Raw genomic sequence first — 26,422 nt, 5'->3', positions numbered from 1 at the left:
GCCATGAATTTGAGGCAGAGTGGATTTTTTATCTGTTTCACTTAAGCTGAATAAGAGCTTCTTGATTTCCTTTTCCTGTTGTGACTGCAAGAGAAACACTAGGATTTTTGTGTTGGTGAGGTTCAGTGTGAATAAAGGAATGGACAACAGAAATAGGAGTCATATCTTCAATACCAACATCATGTATTTTTAATGCTCAATACACTAGTAGCATTGAAATAGGCAAGTTTTTTTGAAACTTCTTTCATTTTCATTACTAAGGTTATGAACATTGCTGATATCATGTTGAGGATTCTTGGTTTTCCTATGGTCTTGTTAGTGGAAGGTTGTCATGAACTTAAAATTACACTTGATTGGTTGTTTCAACACTATTTATTCATCGTTCTCCATCTTCTTACCATTTACAATTGCAGCAAAGACACCTACCCATGTCACGATCTCATCAGCACAGAAAGCTTACTGCACCGCATTCATTGTTGGTGTTCTTTACTCCACTCGCATCGCAACGCAATTGTAGAAGTGCAGATAATACACCTAGCTAAGAAATGGTAAAATTGTTTCAGGTTGGAAATGATGAGAACATGATTTTACCATTTCTTATGTTGTACTTTTCCAAAAATATTAGAGGAAATATTGGCCTCATCGAATTGGGGTTTGATAGGGATTCAACACCTGATAAGATAGTGCTTAGTTTTGCGTGTTAGTATGGCCGGAATTGCAAACAGAAACTGAAGTGATCCGGACATAAGCACCAACAGTAACTTGTGTAGGAACTGTAAAAAGATCTCATCTGTTTGTAATTTCGAGATTGTATATAGTTAACAACTTTATACTTTTCTTCAGTTTCTGGTGAAAATTATTGCTTTTCAATCCCATTTCCTTATACGATCGTGTAATCCAGACTGTATGTGTTGAGAATTCCGTATATAAAGAAGGTATAAAACATGCTATCACACAGTATACATGTACAATAAGATAATTACTGCACAATATAAAAACAGTACAAATAGGCAAACCATTAAAATGGAATCACCACCGGTACTTATGGCTATTACACACAAAAATTGAATGAATATTGCTGTTTACTAGTATAGAATAACCATCCAATGTAACAAAATCTACTAAATAAATTACAAATCAAAGTAGGAAACACATTCATTAACTAGAAATGGATAAAAAAGAACTTCCAAGTTTTCACTAAAATGAATAATCTTTTCAATAGATCTGTTCAAGTTAAAAAATATCCTAAGCTAAATATAACAAAAGCCATAACAGAAACCATATATGGCCTCCCATAAACACCACCAGATGTTGACCTACAAACAAAAGCCACCCACAATTTAGAATAAATACTAAAAAAAACAAGAACTACAAGTACACAACGAAAACATACCTTGCTGAAACACCTGGAGTGGCCGACCCTGTCTTAAGTCCAAACCCGAATGGGAACAGTGGATCATAGTGTGAATCATTAACATTCATGGGTAGTTGATCTACGTTTTTGAACCATGTTCTCGAAAGTTTTCCACTAAATTCATAATCTCCGAAAAGGACATCACTCACACCTTGGCCCTCACTGCCAGGTAACCATGCAGCCACTACGGCATCAATGGAGGAAATGTACGGTTCCATCACAAGAGGCCTGCCAGAGATCACGATGACGACACACTTAACAGCCTCGCAGACATCGCTGATAATGCTTGGACCCGGATCTATCATTGTGAGGTTCAAGCTGTCTCCTGCAGTCTCCGCATATGGGGCCTCCCCAACAACAACAATGGCATAAGCAAACTTACTAGACTTCAAAAAGTTGCCGTCAGGGTTCTCTTGGAAGACGAGTTCAGTACTTGGATCAATTGCAGATTGTATGGCACTAAGGATGGTGGTTCCTACAATTCAAAGAAGCTTCATTATAGCCACCCATTCCAGTGAATAGCCTTCAAAGATAGAGGTTCTGTGAACGTTTAAGCATACTTGTTGTTCTGTATATATTAGAACAAGTAAGACATTATGCAAAAACATACCCCTTGTATAGTTGTTCCCACTAAATCCTTGCCATGAAATTGTCCACCCGCCACATTGATAACCCAAATTATCTGCATGAGTGCCTGCAACTAGAATCTTCGAAGCTCTCTTCGGAAGGGGTAGTAACGGATTACTTTCACTCTTCCCATTCTTCAAAAGAACAAGTGATTTCCTCACAGCTTCCCTTGCCAAGTCTCTATGTTCCTAGATTACAAAAATATTCACCAGAAGTAAAAATCAATCATCTGTCAGATAGATAGACCAATTCAAATGCATATGTGCATGTAATAAACTGCATTAGTTCATTGTTTGCAAGCACAATTTATCCAACAGTGAATGATTTTTTACTGACCTGGCTTCCAAGCTCATTGACAAGGCTGAGATCAGCCAAGGGGTTTTCAAAGAGGCCCATGCTAAACTTGACAAGCAGAATCCTTCCAACAGCATCATCGATACGATTCATAGGGATTACATTTTTCTTAACAAGGGAAGTAAGATCATCAATGAACTCAGTATAGTTGAAAGGTACCATGACCTGAAAAAGAAAGAGACAGTTCAAGTATCAATAATGTCCACTTTTAAGCAACTGCACAGGGCTAAAACCAGTTCTTTTGAATTCAGCGTCATATGTCATTATTTCATAAAGCAAGCTGCAAACCATATCAATGCCTGCTTGAATTGAAGCTTGGACAGAGTATGTGTAGTTTTCATGTGGCGGTGATGTAATACGGTCGATACCCTGCCAATCTGAGATAACAAAACCCTGCAATTGTGATCCAAGATACCAAAATACAGTTAGCATTACATGCAATAGTTCAAATCTGTCCATGAAAAGTTAAGATGAAACTAAAAAGGTTCACTAGTTTCCACTATAATGCATTGAACAAGAAAACCATGAAAATATCAAGTGATAGTATATTGTGGCGATTGAAGAAGCAAGCACTAGCAACGCTCCAGAAAATTGGGTGCAAATCCATCATATATATTGATTAAGCAAGTAACGAGAAGCTCAAGAAAAGGATTGAAGAACTCAGCACATATAAAATAAGAAGATAAACTAGTAAAAGCCCCCATAAATTATTTTAATTCACTTCCAGAACAGATCAGTTTACTGCTTCAAATGAGTGCAACCTATTTTAAGCCATAAATTAGGATATGACACAATGGAGAAGTGATTGTAGTTGGATACACCTCAAAAAAACCAGAAAATGCAAAATAGCTGCAACTAAATTATTGTTTCTGTCTATGCAAAATATTCAGGAAAAAGCTGATATTTAAACCTTCAACCTTATACTTGGCACAATTTGTCATTTGGCTTGTACTTCCACAACGTGTTGATACATGTAACACACCGTTAATACAATGATCTATCAAGGGTCACAATTTACAAAATTCAATGTACAGAGACCAAATATGCTGAAATTAAAGCACACAGGCCAAGGTGACAAATTGCGCCAAGTACATGTAGGGTTGCAACAGGGGCGGGAATTTCCCATCCCCATAGGAGATTCGCCCCAACAGGAAAAACTCCTCACTGACAAGGACAAGGACCTCTCTCCCACCCCCACCAATGTCCCCATGGGGATTCTTAAAAAAATATATTTTATAGTCTTTTCATATGTATGTGTGTATACACACACACACACACACATACCTTATAATATTTTTAATGTTATTGAACTTGTAATTGCCTACAAGTGGATGATCCAAATCTTGAAGAATTTAGAAGGTATAGGAATTGAATTAGTATTATATTTTCCTAATGGTATTATACGGAAAAAGTTTAAATTACACTAAAGAAATGCTATTTAGAATTTGAATAATGGAGAATGGGGATCCCCACGGCGATAGGGATGAGGGCAATTTTTTCCCTATTTCATCAACAGGGACGGGGATGGAGGGAGTAGCCACCATCCCCACCCTGCTCATTTGCAACTCTAAGTACATGGGCTAACTTTTAGCTTTTGTCAAAATATTCAAGTCCAATAGTAGAACAAGGGAAATGCAAGATTTACGGAGTATAGTCATGTTGTTTTACATCCAAATCCTTGATTCTATGCAGGAACACAAATTCTCATGTCATATGAGATGACGCATGTACTATTTACCAACATAAGAATAAACACAATTAGAATGTACACTTTACCTTAAACTTGAGAGTGTTCTTGAGGAAGCCAGTAATTAGCTCACTGTTTGCATGCATCTTTTCCCCGTTCCAACTGGAGTAGGAAACCATGATTGTCGAAACTCCCTTGAGTATCGAATCAGCATATGCAGGCATGTGGATGCTCAACAGCCCATGTCTGTCAATCACAGTGTTATTTTCATTGATGCCGGTTGTTGTTCCACCATCGCCTACGAAGTGCTTTGCACAAGCTGCAACTTTTTTCCTAAAAGAACGAACAATTCAAGTATATTAAATATAGAGATGAAATGCAAATATTGTTAGAACCAGAAATGTAGAAAGCCCTACAGCATAATTAAAAAGAGAGATGATTGTTAAACAGCTTTGGCCTAAGCATGATAAATCATATAGAATACCAAAAGTTTTACTGCTAGATTTGTTGAGCATCAAAAACAGATATTTATTTTCTTAATAAAGATCAGAATTAGGGGTATGAGCCAGGATAAGTTTTTGAAGTGACCTAAACTCATTCCATGCTTTAACATGTTAAAGCCAGTCCTATGGAATGCGTTCTTACTTGCCACCAACATATGGAACTCCTTTCCGTGAATTAGAAGGAATATCTCCTTGTAAACCAAGTATGATTTCTGTCATGTCTTCAACAATCTTGTGATCCTCACTGTAGCTCTCGTAGCACCGACCCCATCTTGGATCTCGACAAACCTTCCGAAATCAATCAAGAAAAGAAAAGGGTAAAAAATGTGATCAAGGACACAAATTCAAGCACCTTTTTCATAAATAAATAAAAAAAGAAAGAAAAAGAATTAAATCATATTTTATACCGCTATGCATGGAGCAAAGACATAAGGAATTCCTGTGGCTCTAGCTTCAAGAGCAGTTGCATTGCCAATCCTCTTCACCAGGTCAGGATCCCTGTTAATATGCAATTCAATAAACAATGGTCTATTCCACAATCAACTGCTAAACTGAACTACTTAGGTAAGCAAAACTGGCATTAACATTATCGCAGCGATACATTTACAACATCAGATGGTTAAATCACATTTACATTTGCTTTGGTAATTAGTGCAAGACATTTGATGAACCAATTACACCATGCATACACCTCAAAATGAAGGCTACAAACAATGTCAATATTAATAAGTTTAAAGAGCATATATACTTGCCTAGTAGCTCCAAGTCCAACATTATGGGGAAATATGGTTGCATTATAGACATTGTTGTGACCATGAACAGCATCAATGCCATAAATCATTGGAATTCCCAAACGGCTAGACAAGGACCCATTTTGAAATCCATTAATCATGTTAATCCAATCCTCAGCCGATGCTTCAGGCAGTGGTGCGCTTCCTCCACCACTCAGTACACTACCTGCAGCATGGTGAAACATTTAGCCCATCCTCCTCTTTTTTCATCACTGTTCTTAGTTGTTATCATCATACGGCCAATATAAAAAAAAATTACTTCTTGAATGACCATTTTCAGTTTTTTCTACCAGATGAAGATTGATATTAGACTTAACCAGATGAAGCAACAGGTACAACAAATAAGAAATCTACGAAGAGTGAACCAAATGCACAAAAATGGGAACTTCAAACAAAATTAAATGATTTCACGAACTTCAACAAATCAGTTTTGAATGTAATTAAGAATATCTGCAATCACCTCCATTCATGAGATGGAAGCAATAAACTTGGAAAGTACGCATACAAACTTAAAAGGCCATGAGATAAAGAAGAGTGTAGTTGCCAACAGAAATATGGGCACTGAAACATGAATTGGAAAGTTTTCTATAAAAGGAAAAAACTAAAAATATAAGCTAGCTAAAGTATTCATTTCAGTTTGAGAAAGAGAAATTAAGTTGGGAGAAAGACAAGAAGATGAAAAGAGTACCAATGGAGAAGGTCTTCATAACATCAGGAGAGGCATCCAATCTGTCAATTTGAACCATTTGAGCAATTTTTTCTTCAAGAGTCATTCTCTTGATTAAGTCCTTAACTCGAGCTGCAGCTGGCTGTTTGGGGTCTTTGTATTTAACATACTCTGCTTCAGCCATTGCTATCCACAGCAATGACCACAAAATCCCCATTACAAAAACCCTACCCATCTTCACTTCTCCAGCACCTTGACAAGAAAAAAGATAAGAAAGATCAAAAGAATACCCAAAAGCAAGGAACTTTTTAAAAAGAAATCGAAAAGTATGTATCTTGCAGAGAAACATGCCAAGAAAATGAATAACTTTGAACATTATAATTAGTAAAAATCAAACATAAGAATGGAATGGAGAGGGAGAGAGAGAGTACTTGAGGAAGCAGAAAGAAAACAAGAGAGGAAGTGTGAATTGAAATGCAGAAGAGGGAAGGAAAACAACTATAAAATGATTAAGTTAATGGAGGATATCTTGGTGATTGTGACAGAGAAAGAATGGAGTGAAGTGAAGGTGAGGGAGACGTGGGTTGATGCCAAGTAACTTTTTTTTTTTAACTTTTTCAAGAAATGGGTTTTGATATTTTGATGTTCTTGTTTCAGTATGAGCCCACGTTCTTCTTCTTCACCTAATCCATCATTTTATACTAACCTCACCTTAAACGCCATCTTTCAATTTCTTACTTTTTCTAAACAAAACTACTTGCAAAAAATTTAAAATTAACATCTTTAAAATATAAAATTGAAACTTAACATCATATTCTTTTACATTTTGATTATAAATTATATTTTTTTCAAAGAATTTTTTTTCCTTTCTTATCACAAATAAAGGTTTTCAATAATTCAATATTGTCTCTATTCAAAAATAATAATTCAATATTGTCTTACTTTTGATTTTTTTTTTTACTCAAATCGAATATATTATTAACCAGTAGGATTAATTGTCAGCCAATTCAACATTATAGAGGAAATAAAATCACTAGCATTGGAACGAGCTTGCCTAGCTACCAAATGGACAGTATCGTTCGCTAAACGAGAAATATAAAAAACTTTAAAATGCGACGTCAATAATACCTTGCAGTCAATAATGATTGAACCAAATTCAGAAAGATCCTCACACGACGAATGTATAGCATCAACAACCATTTTGGTGTCTATCTCAAATTCCACATGACTGTAATTATGATTAGCGAGCCAAAGCATGTAAGTACATACTGCTAATGCCTCGAGTACCTCTAGTTCTTTAATCCCATTGACCGCGCTACTGCTATAGAATAATAGAGACCCTGTGGCATCCATTACTACTGCCCCTAAGCCGCTGCAACTGTCATCCGCAAATATCGCAATATATCAGAATTGCACTTAACGAAACCTGTGGTTGGCAGATTCCACGTTTTGTCGGTTTAAACTGATAGGCCCACCATTCTTTATAGCCGTCCCACACTTTTCGCCAGCTATGCATTGTCGGCCACCAATCTCCCTCCAACAGTATTCAATTTTTATGCTCCCATATAGATTGCAGTCCACAGCAAAGCCGCGCCACCGTGTTCTGATCCTTTTACGCCAATTCGCAAAGCAGCCACGTTCCGAACGGCAGTCCACCACTGTTCGGGACTGCAACACTCACCTCTTTCCATAGTTCACCTGCAAAACAACAACTATAGTTTCGTCGTTCTCCACACACACCGGACATTCGATGGTAATCGGTACCCTTCTTTATATAAGTTTTGATCTAGTGGGTAAACAACCCGATATCACATGCCAAATAAAGAGCTTCAATTTTGGTGGTATCTCTAACTTCCATAATCTCTTCCACCCCTCACAACTCATATCATCATTTCCTCTTTCAGCCCCCTTATGGTAACCCGATTTTACATTATACAACCCATCATTTGTCTAGTGCCATACACATGCATCTTCGCCTCCCCTGAAAGGTAAAGATAATATCACAAATAGCAGCAATCTCAGATTCACTAAAATATCCTCTTAGTTTATCCATGTCCTAACCCCGCCCATTTTCAATCAATAAATCTGCCACTCTTAAATCTCCTACTTCCGGGATTTGGTGTGAATTTATGCAAAAGTTAGTTAGGCTTGGTACCCAAGGATCCTCCCAGACTCTAATTTATTTTCCATTACCCACCTTTCATCTAATTCCCAATCTCAGGATATTTACTCCCTCCTAGATATTTCTCCCAATCATATTAGGGTTATTGCCTAATTTAAAGCCTAGTAGGTTTGTCTTAGGGTAATATTTAACTTTGAACATCCGGCCTACTAAAGTATTTGGATTATGGGTCAATTTCCATCATTGCTTCCCTAATAAGGCCAGGTTAAATACATTCAAATCTCTGAATCCCATACTCCCTACATCCTCCACTCTACACAATTTAGCCCAATCAAACCAATGAATACACCTTTTACCCTTAGATTTTGAACCCCACCAAAAAGAATTCATTAGTTTTTGCAATTCATTGCATACTGACCTGGGAAAAAGAAAGGTACTCATGCAAAATGTAGGGACCGCCTGTGCAACTGATTTAAGTAAAACTTCCTTTCCTGCCTAAGATAGAAAATGGAGACCCCTGCTACTAAATTTCCTTCTCAATCTGTCCATCAGGAAGAGAAAATGCATCGTTTCGAGCGACCGATCAGTGACGGAAGCCATGATACAGACCCGCGTCAAGAGGTGTATGTACTCTTATAATTCCCATTATCTCATTTTTTTTATCTCAAGACCAACGTTGGCACTGAAGAACACTCCTGATTTGTTCAAATTAACCGCATGTCCTAAAGCAATTTCATATTGAAAGAAAATAGGCTAACGTTTGGCAGCGGAAATATAAAAATTTTAACCTTTTTCCATTAATCCAAGATCCGTTAATCGTTATTTCATATAAAGAGGGATAGAAGGAAATACCTTTTGAAGTTCTATCTACCGTTGCAATCGAAGTGCCCACAACTCTTACTCCGAGTTCCCGAGCACAAGACAAAAACACAATTCAAAATCAAGTTAGAACTCAACCGTGTAAAAGCAATCAAGAATAGATTGCCTCTAATTAATCAACACAAGATCAAGGAATAAGAGAAAGAGATGAAAATCGATCGAATCGAAAGGAAGCGGTAAATGAACTCGTCCTCAATAAGGGGGTCGAAATTCTCTCTCTCCGGTAGACTAGGGTTGGCCGAAATTCTACTATAAGCGGGGTATATATACTCTCTTATATCTAAACCCTAGTTAGATAGAATTAGGTTTACTGAATAAGAATTTAATTCGGAATAAAATTCTTATTAGTTATTATTTATAATTATATCTAAATATAATAATAATAACTTATTGGTAGGATAATAATAGGAGCAGTTTAATCTCATTAAACCTCCTAACTTATTTATCATTTAATTAATTTAATTTACAATCATAATCTAATTAGGATTGCTTAAAATCAAATTAATTTCTTTATGTATTTTATACATAAAATTCGACCCCCCCCCTTATGTACTGGGCCTTAGTGGACTCAGTTGGGTTTCCATCAATTAATTAACATATGTTTCTCTTTTGGACTTCAAGTCTTATGTGTGAGCCATTAGGTTCTTATTACTTCTAGCAGTATGCAACTATTAAATTAATTTTCACATAATTATATTTAATCTTTGCATAACGGAATGAGTACGCGAAATGTGATTGGCAAATCCGAAACATTCCCCCAGAGCTATAAGAAGACATGTTGATTTTGTCGTTGACCTTTCCGTATTAGTTACAGTATAATTCGATCCTTTATCAACTACATCCTTGAACTGAATCTTATGACTATGGATAATGTCAAGTCACATATAGCGAGACGTTCGTTTTACTTGTACAGGCCGAGTTAACTCCAATTAGATAGGTTAAGTGAAATTTGCATTTCAAGTCTTAAGCTATCACCTTACAAGGATTTAGAGTCAAGTCTTCCACAAGCGATCCTTGGACGTATCTCCCATTTATCGGGAGTGACAAATGCTCAATCCAATGTATAACTATCCTGCAATTACTTCTTGTGATACCCAACGTCTTCCGTTCACACCCCAGAGTCATCTCTGTTATGGATCGTGTTACAACAAGATCAAAGCATCACATTCCATAATCCAGAATCACTAATTAACATTCCTTTGAGTCTTAGGATTACTTATACCTATTAATACCAATGAGATGAACAGGTGACAAGGATAAATCTACCCATCCTGTTATCTCAAATCGGGTCCCCAATCCTAATGAACTCCCTTTCATTGGATCCATGTAACTGTCTAGATATCTCCATATCTGAAGCTTGTGAGATCAGCTCTCTGTCTCGACAGAAGACATTGTTACATGCAAGTCTCAGTAGTGATATGTCAATCCTATTTCTAAACATATTACTTGACTTGGGGTGGTTTTAAGTTTATTAGTTTATTATAAAGTTTCGTCTCACTTCATGCTTGTATGAACACTTTACAATCACTTTAAACAAACTTAGGGATTTCCTTTTATTAGACTTATTTAGTTCTTAAAAGAGGTTGCCTTTATATAGTTTATGAAACCATATCTTTTTAAAACAAATGATATAAAGAACACTTCATTTACATTAAGCTTATATCCTAGAACAATTGTCTACAGGACACTAAACCCCAACATACTCCCACTTGGACTAAAGCCAATTATTTCTACAACTTATCCCAATAGAACTTAGATGACGATCATGTACTTTCTGGGCTAAGGGCTTTGTCAACGGATCTGCAACGTTGTCCTCAGTAGGTACTCTTTCTATTCTCACATCTCCTCTTGCCACAATCTCTTTTTACAATGTGGTATCGCTTTAGGTAATGCTTGGATGCATTATGAGACCGTGGTTCCTTTGCTTGTGCAATGGCTCCATTGTTATCACAGTACAGAGTAATGGGATTACAATGTCAGGAACCACACCAAGTTCTGTAATGAACTTCTTAATCCAAACCGCTTCCTTTGTTGCTTCCGCAGCAACGATGTACTCTGACTCGGTCGTAGAGAAAGCTACGCTTCCCTGCTTGGAACTCTTGCAACTGACCGCGCCCCCATTCAAGATAAACAGGTATCCTGATTGGGATCTAAAATCATTCTCATCTGTGAGATGACTGGCATCTGAAAATCCTTCTATTTTCAGATCCCCTTCTCCGTACACTAGGAACATGTCTTTAGTCCTTCTCAAATACTTAAGAATGTTCTTGACGGCATTCCAATGCTCGTCTCTCAGATTACCTTGATAACGACTCATTATACTTAACGCAAACGCTGCGTCAGGTCTAGTGCAAAGCATATCATACATAATTGAACCGATTGCGCTGGCGTACGGGATTACAGCCATGCGTTTCTTATCATCTTCGGTTTTAGGACATAGATGATTGCTTAACTTTACTCCATGTACCATCGGTAAGTTACCTCGTTTCGATTCAAGCATGCTAAACCACTTTAGCACCTTTTCAATGTATATAGCCTGTGAAAGACCAAGCAGTCTTCTTAATCTATCTCTGTAGATCTTTATACCAAGTATATAAGCTGCTTCACTAAGGTCTTTCATGGAGAAGTTACCTGAGAACCATACTTTCACCGACTGTAGTAGAGCTATATCATTTCCCATCAATAATATATCGTCCACATATAATATTAGAATGCAACTGAGCTCCCACTTGCTTTCTTGTAAATGCAAGCTTCTTCGCAATTTTGTTCGAAACCAAATTGTTTTATGGTTTCGTCAAAACGCTTGTTCCAGCTTCTCGATGCTTGCTTGAGTCCATAAATGGATCTTTGTAGTTTGCAAACATTGTTTGCATCCTTTGATATGAAACCTTTAGGCTGCATCATATATACATCCTCAAGCAGGTTTCCGTTTAGGAAAGCTGTTTTCACATCCATTTGCCAAATCTCGTAATCGTAGTGAGCGGCAATAGCGAGCATTATTCTGATTGATTTGGACATAGCCACAGGAGAGAAAGTTTCGTCATAATCAATTCCTTGTTTCTGACGATATCCTTTCGCTACTAACCTAGCTTTGTAGGTGCTAACCTTTCCATCCATGTCAGTCTTCTTCTTGAAGATCCACATGCACCCAATGGGTTTTATCCTTTCGGGTGGATCAACCAAAGTCCACACTTGGTTGGTGTACATGGAATCCATTTCAGAATCCATGGCCTTCAGCCATGCTTTAGAATTTGGACTGGTAAGAGCCTCTTCGTAGTTTTCGGGTTCATCGTCTAACACGGGAACCTCATCATCATCTCCCACTAGAAAACCATATCTAACTGGGAGTTCACGAACTCTTTGTGATCTAAGAGTAGGTGGCACTTGAGTCTCATCTAATGGGATTGCTTCGGGTTCCTCAACCGCCTCTGTTGTTTCAGTCGGTGTTTCTTCTTCTTGAACTTCATCAAGTTCAATCATGCTTCCTTTTTCTGTTTCTTCGAGAAACTCTTTCTCCAAGAAGGTTGTGTGCTTGGATACTATTACTTTCTGATCATCTGGATGATAGAAGTAATACCCCATAGTTTCCTTAGGGTATCCAATGAAGAAACATTTATCAGATTTAGAATCTAGTTTGTCTAACGCTACGCGTTTGACAAATGCTGAACAACCCCATACTCTTATGAATGAAAATGTGGGTTTCCTACCAACGAACAATTCATATGGTGTGGAACTAGCGGATTTAGTTGGTACTCGATTTAGGGTGAAGAGGGCAGTTTCTAAGGCATAGCCCCAGAATGTCTTTGGAAGTAATGCTATACTCATCATAGATCGTACCATATCTAGTAAGGTACGGTTCCTCCTTTCGGATACACCATTGTGTTGTGGTGTATAGGGAGGTGTCCATTGTGAGCATATCCCACATTCAGTTAGATAATTCAGAAAATCATCTGAAAGATATTCGCCACCTCGATCAGATCGAAGTATCTTTATTTTCTTTCCTAATTGATTTTCTACATCATTCTTGAAGCATTTGAATTTCTCAAAAGCTTCGGATTTGTGCTTCATCAAGTAAACATAACCATATCTGGTATGGTCGTCTATGAAGCTTATGAAGTATCTGAATCCTCCTCTTGCTTGGACTGACATAGGACCGCATACATCCGAATGTATTAATCCTAGAGTGTCTGATACACGCTCACCTTTATTGCTAAAGGGTGTCTTTGTCATTTTACCTTTTAAACATGCTTTGCATGTTTCCAATGATTCAGAATAAATTGAAACTATAAGCCCATCTTGATGTAGCTTAAGCATGCATCTTTTGTTTATATGGCCTAAACGACAATGCCACAAGTAAGTCGAATTATCTAGCTTATGCCTTTTGGTATCAATCGCGAATACAGAAATTTTTTCATCTAGCACATAAATCCCATTTTGTGATATTCCTGAAAAATAGAAAATCCCATCTCTATAAAACTCGCAATGTTTGTCTTTTATTGACATATGAAAACCGTCGTCAACAAGACGGCTAATAGAAATAATGTTTCTGGACATTTCTGGAACATACAAACAGTTCCCTAATTCTATTACAAGCCCAGAGGGCAAACTCAAAGCATAATCTCCAACAACGAGGGTGGCAACTCTTGCTCCATTTCCTACTCGCAAGTTTATGCTTTCTTTCTTCAATTCCTTAGTCCGTCTGAGTCCCTGAATATTCATACAAATATGAGATCCACATCCGGTATCTAATACCCAAGATTCAGATAGTGAAATTGTATTTATTTCAATATAAAACATACCAGATGTTGAAGTCCCGGCTTTTCCCTTTTTGAGGGTAGCTAGGTACACCAAACAGTTTCTTTTCCAATGCCCGTCTTCACCATAAAAGTGGCATTCTCTTTTGGGCTTCTTCACTTCCTTCCCATTTGTTTCGGTAAGCATGGCCCCCTTGCCCTTCTTAGGATAGTTAGGATTGGGAGGGTTCCCTTTCCTCTTCTTTGATCCTTCAATAGCAAGGGCCGGTATTCCCTTGTTTTCTTTCACATTGGGCTCGACTGTCTCGAGCATATTTGCAAGCTCTTCAAGAGAGGTTTGCAAGCCATTCACCTGGTAGTTCATAATGAACTGTGAATAACTCTCGGGGAGGGATTGAAGAAGTAAGTCTACACTTAGTTCATGATCCATCGCATCTCCAATACTAGAAAACTTGGTAATAAGGCCAATCATCTTGACACAATGTGTCATTACAGATGTGCCCTCCTGCATCTTGCATCTATATAGCTGCTTTGTTATCTCGTAGCGTTCGCACCGAGTTTGATCCCCAAATAACTCTTTTATGTGCGCGACCATGGAATATGCATCCATTTCCTCATATTGCCTTTTCAATTCCGGTGTCATTGATGCAAGTATAATGCATCCCCGCGTGATCGTCATCAGCCTTATGCTTCATGTAAGCATTGATCTCTTCGATGGGAGCATCACAAGCTGGGGTAGGGGGTATCGATGTATCAAGTACATACCCTATCTTATCGAACTTCAAAACGATTTTGAGGTTGCGATACCAGTCGGTGAAGTTTGAACCGTTCAACTTGTTATCGGTAAGTATATTTTGCAGATTGGTTTTAGTCATGATTTTAGGAGTGTTTTAATTTAACCTGAGAGTGAGAAAGAGTAAACATATGTTATTCATTTGCTTTAAAGTACATCAATCTAAAATTATTAATTCATTTTAAATTGCTCCCACTATTTTGCCAATAGCCCTCCATATTAATTCGAAGAATTTCACAAATCCTTTAGTGAGCTAGGATCCTAACTCCTGAGATTTCACCTTGAGTTTACTCAACAAGCTAGTCTCATTTGTTAGGTAGATTCATGTAATCAATCACATCTTCAATGTGATTCCTAGGTTATTGGGTTACTAACCACATTAGTAACTAATATGCTATTCATATTAATCCCAACCATATTGCCCATTAGTTTATGATAACATGAGTTTACCCATCCAATTACCATAATCTAATTTAAGTATTACCCCATATTCATGAAAAACGATTTTTCGATAATTCAGGTGTTACCATAAGACCCCCGAGCTTGAGTTTACTCAACAACCCAAAGGCCTCCAGTACTGCCAGCTGAATTATAATATTAAGGAGGGGCAACCGATTTTAATAACTTGCTTATTTACTTAACTTTTAATTAGTGAGGGATTTTTATTTTAAGTCTCATAATCTAACCTAGTCTTGATTTGCTTTAGCATACATCAGATACATACATTGGCGTTATGGACATATTATCTAAATTATTCCGTTGAGCCAGAAACGGAATAAAAGGCCAAACCTAGGGAAATACTAACTATTATATATTTCTCTTTAGGTCCTCCGCCTTCTCCATGGCGTCTTGAAATTACATATTAATTTCTATACTACTAAAGAAAACTTCAATTAACTTGAAGGGAATTAGATGAGAGGAGAAAATACAATAGATAGTAGATAGGCAGGACTCGCAGGCCCTATTTCAAAAATACCAAAAGACTAAATAGAGGGTTCATATATGTCCATAACTCCAAACATACATAGACTCAATTAAATAAATTTAATTGGTTGATTACATAAAATATTTATGTAATATTTAGGTTAATCGCATTAACTTATCAAATTAACTTTCATCCAATTTTAATTCTATCATTTTCGTATCTTCTATATTAAATCTAATTAAATGTATCAATTACATATTAGATTAATACAACTATACAAAACCTTATTTATGCATATCCCGGTTATTTTGATTTTAATTCATTTAATACTTTTGATTTACAAATAGGTAAAACAAACTTTTAAATAAATTTTCATTCGATAATCAAAACAGAAAACTATTAATTTCTGAAACATATATATATATATATAACTATATTTAAAAAAACATATTTTAAAACAGTTTTAAAATATACATGTTCCGGGCCGAGCCCCGAACACGTGGCTGCTGCCGTTTGGCAGCAGCCACGCGTCTGGTCCGCCGCTACCTTGCGGCAGTGGCGGCCAGACGTTACGCGGTTGCTGCCGCAAGGCAGCAAGCGCATGACGGCAGTCGGGTTGCGCCGTGAGGCGCAACTCGAACTGCTGTCCTATTTTTTTTATAAATATGTATATATATATATATATATATATATATATATATATATATATATATATATATATATATATATATATATATATTGGTTTTAAAACGATTTTCAGAAAATAAGAAAAACCTATTAAAGATTTTGTTTTATCTTTAGAATTAATAAAACTAACTTTTATCAATCTAACTATAAAACCAATAGTTTTGTTATAATGATTATCAACCAAAATATAATCCGGAACATATGCATAATCTATTTTAATTAATAATTAATTAAAACTTATATATCTTTAGAATTAATTAATCAAAACGGTTTCGTTAATTAACCTAACTATAAATATTTATTCAATCTGATTGAAAAACCTTTTAATTTTCATATATGAAATAACGGATTTAACGCAGGCTCTGATACCACTGAAGGAAAATAGGCTAACGTTTGGCAGCGGAAATATAAAAATTTTAACCTTTTTCCATTAACCCAAGATCTGTTAATCGTTATTTCATATAAAGAGGGATAGAAGGAAATACCTTTTGAAGTTCTATCTACCGTTGCAATCGAAGTGCCCACAACTCTTACTCCGAGTTCCCGAGCACAAGACAAAAACACAATTCAAAATCAAGTTAGAACTCAACCGTGTAAAAGCAATCAAGAATAGATTGCCTCTAATTAATCAACACAAGATCAAGGAATAAGAGAAAGAGATGAAAATTGATCGAATCGGAAGGAAGCGATGAATGAACTCCTCCTCAACAAGGGGGTCGAAATTCTCTCTCTCCGGTAGACTAGGGTTGGCCGAAATTCTACTATAAGGGGGGTATATATACTCTATTGTATCTAAACCCTAGTTAGATAGAATTAGGTTTACTGAATAAGAATTTAATTCGGAATAAAATTCTTATTAGTTATTATTTATAATTATATCTAAATATAATAATAATAACTTATTGGTAGGATAATAATAGGAGAAATTTAATCTCATTAAACCTCCTAACTTATTTATCCTTTAATTAATTTAATTTACAATCATAATCTAATTAGGATTGCTTAAAATCAAATTAATTTCTTTATGTATTTTATACATAAAATTCGCCCCCTATGTACTGGGCCTTAGTGGACTCAGTTGGGCTTCCATCAATTAATTAACATATGTTTCTCTTTTGGGCTTCAAGTCTTATGTGTGAGCCATTAGGTTCTTATTACTTCTAGCAGTATGCAACTATTAAATTAATTTTCACATAATTATATTTAATCTTTGCATAACGGAATGAGTACGCGAAATGTGATTGGCAAATTCGAAACATTCCCCCAGAGCTATAAGAAGACATGTTGATTCTGTCGTTGACCTTTCCGTATTAGTTACAGTATAATTCGATCCTTTATCAACTACATCTTTGAAGTGAATCTTATGACTATGGATAATGTCAAGTCACATATAGCGAGACGTTCGTTTTACTTGTACATGCCGAGTTAACTCCAATTGGATAGGTTAAGTGAAATCTGCATTTCAAGTCTTAAGCTATCACCTTACAAGGATTTAGAGTCAAGTCTTCCACAAGCGATCCTTGGATGTATCTCCCATTTATCGTGAGTGACAAATGCTCAATCCAATGTATAACTATCCTGCAATTACTTCTTGTGATACCCAACGTCTTCCGTTCACACCCCAGAGTCATCTCTGTTATGGATCGTGTTACAACAGGATCAAAGCATCACATTCCATAATCCAGAATCACTAATTAACATTCCTTTGAGTCTTAGGATTACTTATACCTATTAATACCTATGAGATGAACATGTGACAAGGATAAATCTACCCATCCTGTTATCTCAAGTCGGGTCCCCAATCCTAATGAACTCCCTTTCATTAGATCCATGTAACTGTCCAGATATCTGCATATCTGAAGCTTGTGAGATCAGCTCTCTATCTCGACAGAAGACATTGTTACATGCAAGTCTCAGCAGTGATATGTCAATCCTATTTCTAAACATATTACTTGACTTGGGTGGTTTTAAGTTTATTAGTTTATTATAAAGTTCCGTCTCACTTCATGCTTGTATGAACACTTTACAATCACTTTAAACAAACTTAGGGATTTCCTTTTATTAGACTTATTTAGTTCTTAAAAGAGGTTGCCTTTATATAGTTTATGAAACCATATCTTTTTAAAACAAATGATATAAATGTTGAAACACCTTTCCACATGATTTTGATTTGACAAAATTATTTAAGTATATGATTAAAAATATTATAAACACACTAAGTTTAAATGCTTTGATTTATTATACTAATGTGTTTGTTCAATGTTAAGTTACTTGTTTATAAGACATAAATATTAAAAGGCTAAAGGCCCAAAAGAAAGTCAAAGGCCCAAGTCAAACAGATCAAGACCACTCGGCCCGTGTAAGCAAAACGCTGTCATTGTTTATAAAACTCAGCTCAGCATGAGAAAGATCGAGAAGACCTTCCTTGACTACTTCGGAACGAAGCTGCTGAGTTGAACGACAAAGAGTACAAGACAACAGCTGAGCAAGAGCAACTTCCAGACAAAGTATTTCCACTTCGGGTAAAGTTCAGAAGACACAAAAAGCTGTCTAGTTGACTTTGCCATAAAAGGAGAGACATTCTGCTGGACTGACTAAAAGCTGCTCAGCACTGACCGAAGACAGAAGATGTAAGAATCTGATTGGCCAACGGCACTGAGCAGACTGAGTGACAACGACATAAAGCCGTTTTCCCTCCAACGGTTATTTCGAAATTCGAAATTACCGAATGCCTCAAGTGTCACTATAAATAGGCCTTTCAGTAGAACGAGGTGTCAATACCTAAAGAAAAGGTGGCAATAAGATCAACACGTGGCAAGACATGAAGATATGAAGAGACATGTGTCCAAAGAAGAAGCATGAGGTGGAAACATTAGAGATTAGTGGCAAGATGTAAAGCTTGAGGTGGAAGAGCAAAATAAGAAGCATTCGACACGTGTAACCTAAAAGTTTGTACTTTTAACTTTTGTAATGATGTAATCTCCTTTTTGGTAATTTCACCTTTGATCTCCTACCTATATAAGGAGAAGACATATGATGTATGAGATATAACTTGCTTTGAGCAATAAAAGCTTTCTTTCTCTCTATATCCATGGCTTTCTAAACTTCCCCTTTTAGCATCCACAGTTGTTAACTACTTAAGTTTAACTTCCGTATAGCATATTAGTTTAAAAAGATCTAGAGTTATAAAGCAACAATAGTTAGCCTTCAGACGAATCCAAGAGGTGTGTAGAGATGCTGGAACACAGCCATAACCCATGATGATGATGAGAGGGTGTCAGGCAGAGTTCAGAAGTCTCCACTGAGGATTGCGTTGAAAGGTATACTAGAGTTCCTCTATAACTCTTGTTCTAATTAAATTAATTTGTTATCATTAGTTACACTTAAAGGTTTAATATATTATGGATGTTAAATTTCATTTAACAATGTTTACTTCAGCGGTCTTTTGTCTTCCTACCCTTTTTAGGGTCATAAGAGCGATCCTGCACACATTACACACATCAGAAAAAACGGTCCACATAAAATGGTATCAGAGCCTTAAAAGGATCTCACAAATAGTTAGAACTTTTTGAAATCACTATGTCATCTTCATATACCAGTATGTTTGCATCACAGCTTAATATTCATAGGAAAGCAGTTGACAAAATTACAAGCGGCATAATTGAATTAGACTTAAGCAATAGTTTAGAAATTTCTATTCTATTAGGCAAATTAATTATATTATTAGAATATTACCAACATCTCCTTAATATAGGAACTAATGATTTAAATAGGCATATAATGTTAACACGAAACCACCTAAGAAAGAATGGATCAAACTTGAAGACGGATGGATAAAAAGAATCTACAAAGATGAGTGATCCTAACCAAAAATTGGACCAAATATGGATAGAGATTGTAGCAAAAGAACAATTAAAGAATACTCTTAGTTTAATACAAGAAAACCATATTCAAATCCAAGAAATGATAACACATGAATTAACAAAACTGTGGAATACATCGGAAATACCAACGTTTAAGATAATTTTGGAAAAGTTAAACATGTTAGTAGCTAATATAGACAAAAGAAAAAGACTCATAGAAGAAAGCTGTAGCATTACCTCAGGAGAAAATCTAAACATTACTATAACACAAACTAAAACTCCAGAAATAGTACCCATAGATGCTTGGAGACGAAGCAAGGACCCAATAATGATGGATATAAGTGAAATAAAACCTAAAATCCCTACAACCGTAAATAAAACCTTAGATCTGTTAACCGATTTACACAAAAAAGGACAATTCTAATCTAATGGCAGAACAAGAACGTAGTGTAATAACATTTCTTAAAAATCACGCCCAAGAAATTATTGAAAAGGAAAAATACAAATATGAACCGCTAAAAAACAGCAAACTCAAAGACAATGATGCTAAACCATCCAATATAGACGTAAGCACCGAAGCCGAATACCTTCAACTAAAAATCGAAAAACAACATAAAGAAATCAAAGACCTGCAAAAAGAAAACATAAAATTAGTCATAAATTCGAGTACAGAATGGGTCGAAAAATATAAAAAATATAAACACAAATTTAAAAATACTAAAAAAGAATTAAAACAAACAAAGCTAGAATTAAAACAAACAAAAACAGAGTTAATCCACATTACAGATGAATTAAAAGAATTAAAGGAAGAAGTAAGAGTCTTAAGAACAATGGTTAAAGAAGTAAAAGGGAAAACTATTCACATCAGTAACAGTAGTAGTGATAGTTCGGATAGTTCAGATACTCAAAGTGAAAATAAACTAAAAATCATTGGGTATATAGAAGAAGAAAATAAATATGAAACAAAATTAATAGAAGAAAATCATCAAATAATGAAAGCATTAGAACAAATGAAGAACATTAATGCAATAATAGAAGAAGAACCAGAAAGTGATATAGAAAACAACGAATACAACAACAAATACACTAGGTATGAAGAATCAGATATAGGATCAGAAAATATAGTAAACGAAGATGCCGATAATTATCCAGAAGAAGAAATGATAGACCCCAATTTAGACGTAGTAACTAAAAGAGTACCTACGATTCCACAACATATACCTATAGGCCAACAAGGAGACTTTAAAGAATTTATAGGATCTATGTCTCAAGGATTAAATCCAAATGGATACTTTTTAGACTTAGATAATGTCTATGATGAACAAGAAATAAGTAGACGAATAAATGATTGGAATTTAGGAATGTATATAGCCTTAATGAATTCATCTCACACTGAAAATTTAGACTATATGTATGACCTAATATCTAAAACAATGATAGGAAAAGTAGGATTTTGGATGGAATCAATAACTCATCAGTTAAGACCACAAATAGAAGCTTGTGCTCATGATTGGAAATCCATGTTATTATTATTCGATATGGTATTAAAAAGAGAATTTTTAGGAGAAATATGGTTAGTGGCTAGAGAAACAGTATTTGCTGAACGAAAAGCTGAAATAATAATGAATTTGAATAACATGAAATGTTGTAAAATTAGTAAATTACCAGAATATACTATCAGTTTTACTAAGTTCTTTTATGAAGCTAGGTTTTTACCACAAGAAGGATTGATATACCAACAACTATATTATGACCACTTACGAAACCCATACAACGTAGAAGTTTCAAAAGAATATACTCAATTAGAACCAAAAGAAAATACATTAGGAGAAAGAATTAGAGTACTACGAGCTTATCTTATGCGAAAATGTGAAGAATATAGAGTTCAACAAAAGGTTAAAAAGGATAAGAAACTCGGATTACGAGAAATATGTGGATTCACGGAAAAACGGTTAGTTTTTGGTTGTGATGATAAAGTTAGGAGAAAATATAGACGATATACTCCTAATCGCACTTATAGACATAATCCGACATATAAGAAGTCTTATACTAACAAGTATGATAATGGACGATTTCGACGAAAACGATTTAGACGATATAAAAATAATCCCGAAAATCGGAACAGATTTAGATATAAACGAAAATTTAGGAAAAGACGAGAAAGACCACTAAGGGATAAAAATACTAAACTTACAGAATGTAAATGTTGGAATTGTAATGAGAAAGGACATTATGCTAATAAATGCCCTAAATTAAAACAAAAAGGTGTCAAATATATAGGAACAACAGAATTTATAATGAGTCTAGAACAAATACGAGCCAGCGATGATAAATGGCATAAAGAAGATGAATTTTATATTACTGAAACAGAAGGTGAGAACTCAGAAGAATTAGAACCAATAGAATATGAAGATAGTAACTAATGGTAGCCATATATGTAGAAGCACCGGTAGAATATAAACCTAATAAGATTATAAAACGCCGCATATTTATAGATAGTGGAGCTGATATATGTTTAGCGAAGCAAGATGTACTAGTTCCCCATAAATGGAAAAGATCTAAAGGACATAAGGTCAGAGTTACAGGATTTAATGAACAAATGAAAGAATTAGATATTATAGCCGAAAATATGAGATTAATACTTAACAAGACAATCTTTCGATTACCCATAATTTTATTTAGGATATATAATAGATAGTGAAGGATTACAACTACAAGATCATATCGTAACTAGAATCGAAAATTTTAAAGAAAAATTAGATACTAAGAAAGAAGTCCAACAATTTCTAGGAATAATAAATTATGCATCAGATTATATAAAAGACTTACCAAAATTACGACAACCCTTACAAGAGCTAATTAAGAAACATAAAGTATTTGAATGGACGACAACTCATACTGATACTATAAGAAAAATAAAAGAAGCAGTAAAAGTTCTCCCAAAATTAAGACTACCTAAAGATAATGATCAATTAGAATTATATACAGATGCTAGTGATATCGGGTGGGGAGCAGTACTCATCGCATATAGAAAAGAAGATATAGACAAAGAAACTCCTTTAATATGTGGCTATAGATCAGGAACTTGGAAACCCTCAGAGAAAAATTATCATATCAATGAAAAAGAATTACTAGCTGTTAAAAATGGAATTAAAGGATTTAGGTATCATTTGTTACCCATAGAATTTATCATAAGAACAGATAATACACAAGTAGGAGCATTTATCAGAAATAAAATAGATCCCCCACCAGAACTGAACAAAAGAAGGCATTGGCAAAGTTTTTTCAATTGCTATAATTTTGTTGTTAAACCTATCTCTGGAAAACGAAATATCTTAGCTGATTTTTTGAGCAGGAATGGAGATAATGATCCAGCGAATATCAGAAATCAGAAATCAGAACCGCCAGATGCTGGCAATGATCAGAAATCATGAGAACTTTCTGGACAACCTTGAGGAAGAACTCAAGAAACTCCAGTCTCAGAACAATCAGAATATACGAACCATGACTCCTAGATCATCTTATGAGTTGTTAGGAGATCTTCATAAGAAGCCAATTGAGCTGCCAACTTCATCTAGTGGACTCTCAGGAGCCACCACCTTGAACCATTCTAAGCTGATTAATCAGAACTCATCAGAAATCACAACCTCCCAGGTTATACAATTCCCTCCAGAAATGACAGAAGCATATAAGAATATCATGAAATTTTTTACATATAAGAAGAGTCAAACCGTATATAGAACCATTAAGATGACCAAATACCCTAGGTATATATGCTCAGAAGACTGCAGTCCAGATGTTGTTCAGAAACTATTTCGATATGGATTTCTGGACAAAGTCATGACTGATGAGAGCCTTAATAGTGTTTCAAAACTCCCATCTATCATACCCAGATCCATTGACGAACTTGGATTAAGATTTGGAAGAGGAATATTTTGTGTTCAAATTTTTGATGCTGCTATGGACTTAGAAGGGAAACCAATAATAATTGCTCAGATTTTTAAGACTGGTAGAAACACTAAGATTGATGTAGATAATTCCGACCATCAATGGGACATTCCATGCAAATTAGAAAATTTTAAATCTTGGTTAGGAGAAAAACGAGCACATGGAATCCATACGATCAAATGTAGACTCGAAGACTATATTAGAAATAAAAAGGTGGCTATAATAGCCAGATCGAATCATGGAGAAGTTGAAGAAATGATAACTATCAACTATTTAATGGAAATGGGTGATGACACGAGTCAACAAATTTTGATAGAAATGCATACGAAATTGATGGATAAGAAATATAAACATAGTTCAGATACATTGGCCCATTATGAATCTATATATGGCCCAAGAAAATCATGTTTAATTAGAATTGAGCCCATAAGACCTGAGCCCATGAATATTGACTCCATAAGGCCCAAAGAAGAAGCCCATCCAGGAAAAGAGGAGGATCCATTTGTTTAGAAAATGAGATAAAAATGGATAAGAAAAATAAGAAATATAAGAACGAGGTGTCAATACCTAAAGAAAAGGTGGCAATAAGATCAACACGTGGCAAGACATGAAGATATGAAGAGACATGTGTCCAAAGAAGAAGCATGAGGTGGAAACATTAGAGATTAGTGGCAAGATGTAAAGCTTGAGGTGGAAGAGCAAAATAAGAAGCATTCGACACGTGTAACCTAAAAGTTTGTACTTTTAACTTTTGTAATGATGTAATCTCCTTTTTGGTAATTTCACCTTTGATCTCCTACCTATATAAGGAGAAGACATATGATGTATGAGATATAACTTGCTTTGAGCAATAAAAGCTTTCTTTCTCTCTATATCCATGGCTTTCTAAACTTCCCCTTTTAGCATCCACAGTTGTTAACTACTTAAGTTTAACTTCCGTATAGCATATTAGTTTAAAAAGATCTAGAGTTATAAAGCAACAATAGTTAGCCTTCAGACGAATCCAAGAGGTGTGTAGAGATGCTGGAACACAGCCATAACCCATGATGATGATGAGAGGGTGTCAGGCAGAGTTCAGAAGTCTCCACTGAGGATTGCGTTGAAAGGTATACTAGAGTTCCTCTATAACTCTTGTTCTAATTAAATTAATTTGTTATCATTAGTTACACTTAAAGGTTTAATATATTATGGATGTTAAATTTCATTTAACAATGTTTACTTCAGCGGTCTTTTGTCTTCCTACCCTTTTTAGGGTCATAAGAGCGATCCTGACACATTACACACATCAGAAAAAACGGTCCACATAAAATGGTATCAGAGCCTTAAAAGGATCTCACAAATAGTTAGAACTTTTTGAAATCACTATGTCATCTTCATATACCAGTATGTTTGCATCACAGCTTAATATTCATAGGAAAGCAGTTGACAAAATTACAAGCGGCATAATTGAATTAGACTTAAGCAATAGTTTAGAAATTTCTATTCTATTAGGCAAATTAATTATATTATTAGAATATTACCAACATCTCCTTAATATAGGAACTAATGATTTAAATAGGCATATAATGTTAACACGAAACCACCTAAGAAAGAATGGATCAAACTTGAAGACGGATGGATAAAAAGAATCTACAAAGATGAGTGATCCTAACCAAAAATTGGACCAAATATGGATAGAGATTGTAGCAAAAGAACAATTAAAGAATACTCTTAGTTTAATACAAGAAAACCATATTCAAATCCAAGAAATGATAACACATGAATTAACAAAACTGTGGAATACATCGGAAATACCAACGTTTAAGATAATTTTGGAAAAGTTAAACATGTTAGTAGCTAATATAGACAAAAGAAAAAGACCCATAGAAGAAAGCTGTAGCATTACCTCAGGAGAAAATCTAAACATTACTATAACACAAACTAAAACTCCAGAAATAGTACCCATAGATGCTTGGAGACGAAGCAAGGACCCAATAATGATGGATATAAGTGAAATAAAACCTAAAATCCCTACAACCGTAAATAAAACCTTAGATCTGTTAACCGATTTACACAAAAAAGGACAATTCTAATCTAATGGCAGAACAAGAACGTAGTGTAATAACATTTCTTAAAAATCACGCCCAAGAAATTATTGAAAAGGAAAAATACAAATATGAACCGCTAAAAAACAGCAAACTCAAAGACAATGATGCTAAACCATCCAATATAGACGTAAGCACCGAAGCCGAATACCTTCAACTAAAAATCGAAAAACAACATAAAGAAATCAAAGACCTGCAAAAAGAAAACATAAAATTAGTCATAAATTCGAGTACAGAATGGGTCGAAAAATATAAAAAATATAAACACAAATTTAAAAATACTAAAAAAGAATTAAAACAAACAAAGCTAGAATTAAAACAAAC

At 35.2% G+C, this 26,422-nt stretch overlaps 1 protein-coding gene across 1 annotated transcript; it reads right to left on the bottom strand.

Moving 5' to 3' along the window:
• Positions 1-1,024: 1,024 nt before the first annotated feature.
• Positions 1,025-6,715, bottom strand: LOC136227140 (uncharacterized). The gene is made up of 11 exons (XM_066015836.1): positions 6,475-6,715; positions 6,065-6,295; positions 5,338-5,542; positions 4,993-5,083; positions 4,728-4,873; positions 4,172-4,415; positions 2,684-2,788; positions 2,378-2,560; positions 2,025-2,229; positions 1,394-1,889; positions 1,025-1,316 (listed from the first exon to the last, which is right to left on the bottom strand). Exons 2-11 carry the CDS (start codon positions 6,276-6,278, stop codon positions 1,229-1,231), a joined length of 1,977 nt encoding a protein of 658 aa, XP_065871908.1. The 5' UTR covers positions 6,279-6,295; positions 6,475-6,715; the 3' UTR covers positions 1,025-1,228.
• Between the last annotated feature and the right edge of the window lie 19,707 nt (positions 6,716-26,422).

Source organism: Euphorbia lathyris, chromosome 4, assembly GCF_963576675.1.
Source record: "Euphorbia lathyris chromosome 4, ddEupLath1.1, whole genome shotgun sequence".
NCBI classification, from domain to species: domain Eukaryota; kingdom Viridiplantae; phylum Streptophyta; class Magnoliopsida; order Malpighiales; family Euphorbiaceae; genus Euphorbia; species Euphorbia lathyris.
This window is presented reverse-complemented; position numbering and strand designations above follow the sequence as displayed.

Coding starts and splice junctions, on each gene's coding strand:
- LOC136227140 (XM_066015836.1), bottom strand. CDS start 6,278: ATGGGTAGGGTTTTTGTAATGGGGATTTTGTGGTCATTGCTGTGGATA. Junction 5,543..6,064: donor TATGAAGACCTTCTCCATTG/GTACTCTTTTCA, acceptor ACCATGCTGCAG/GTAGTGTACTGAGTGGTGGA. Junction 4,416..4,727: donor GTTCCATATGTTGGTGGCAA/GTAAGAACGCAT, acceptor TCGTTCTTTTAG/GAAAAAAGTTGCAGCTTGTG.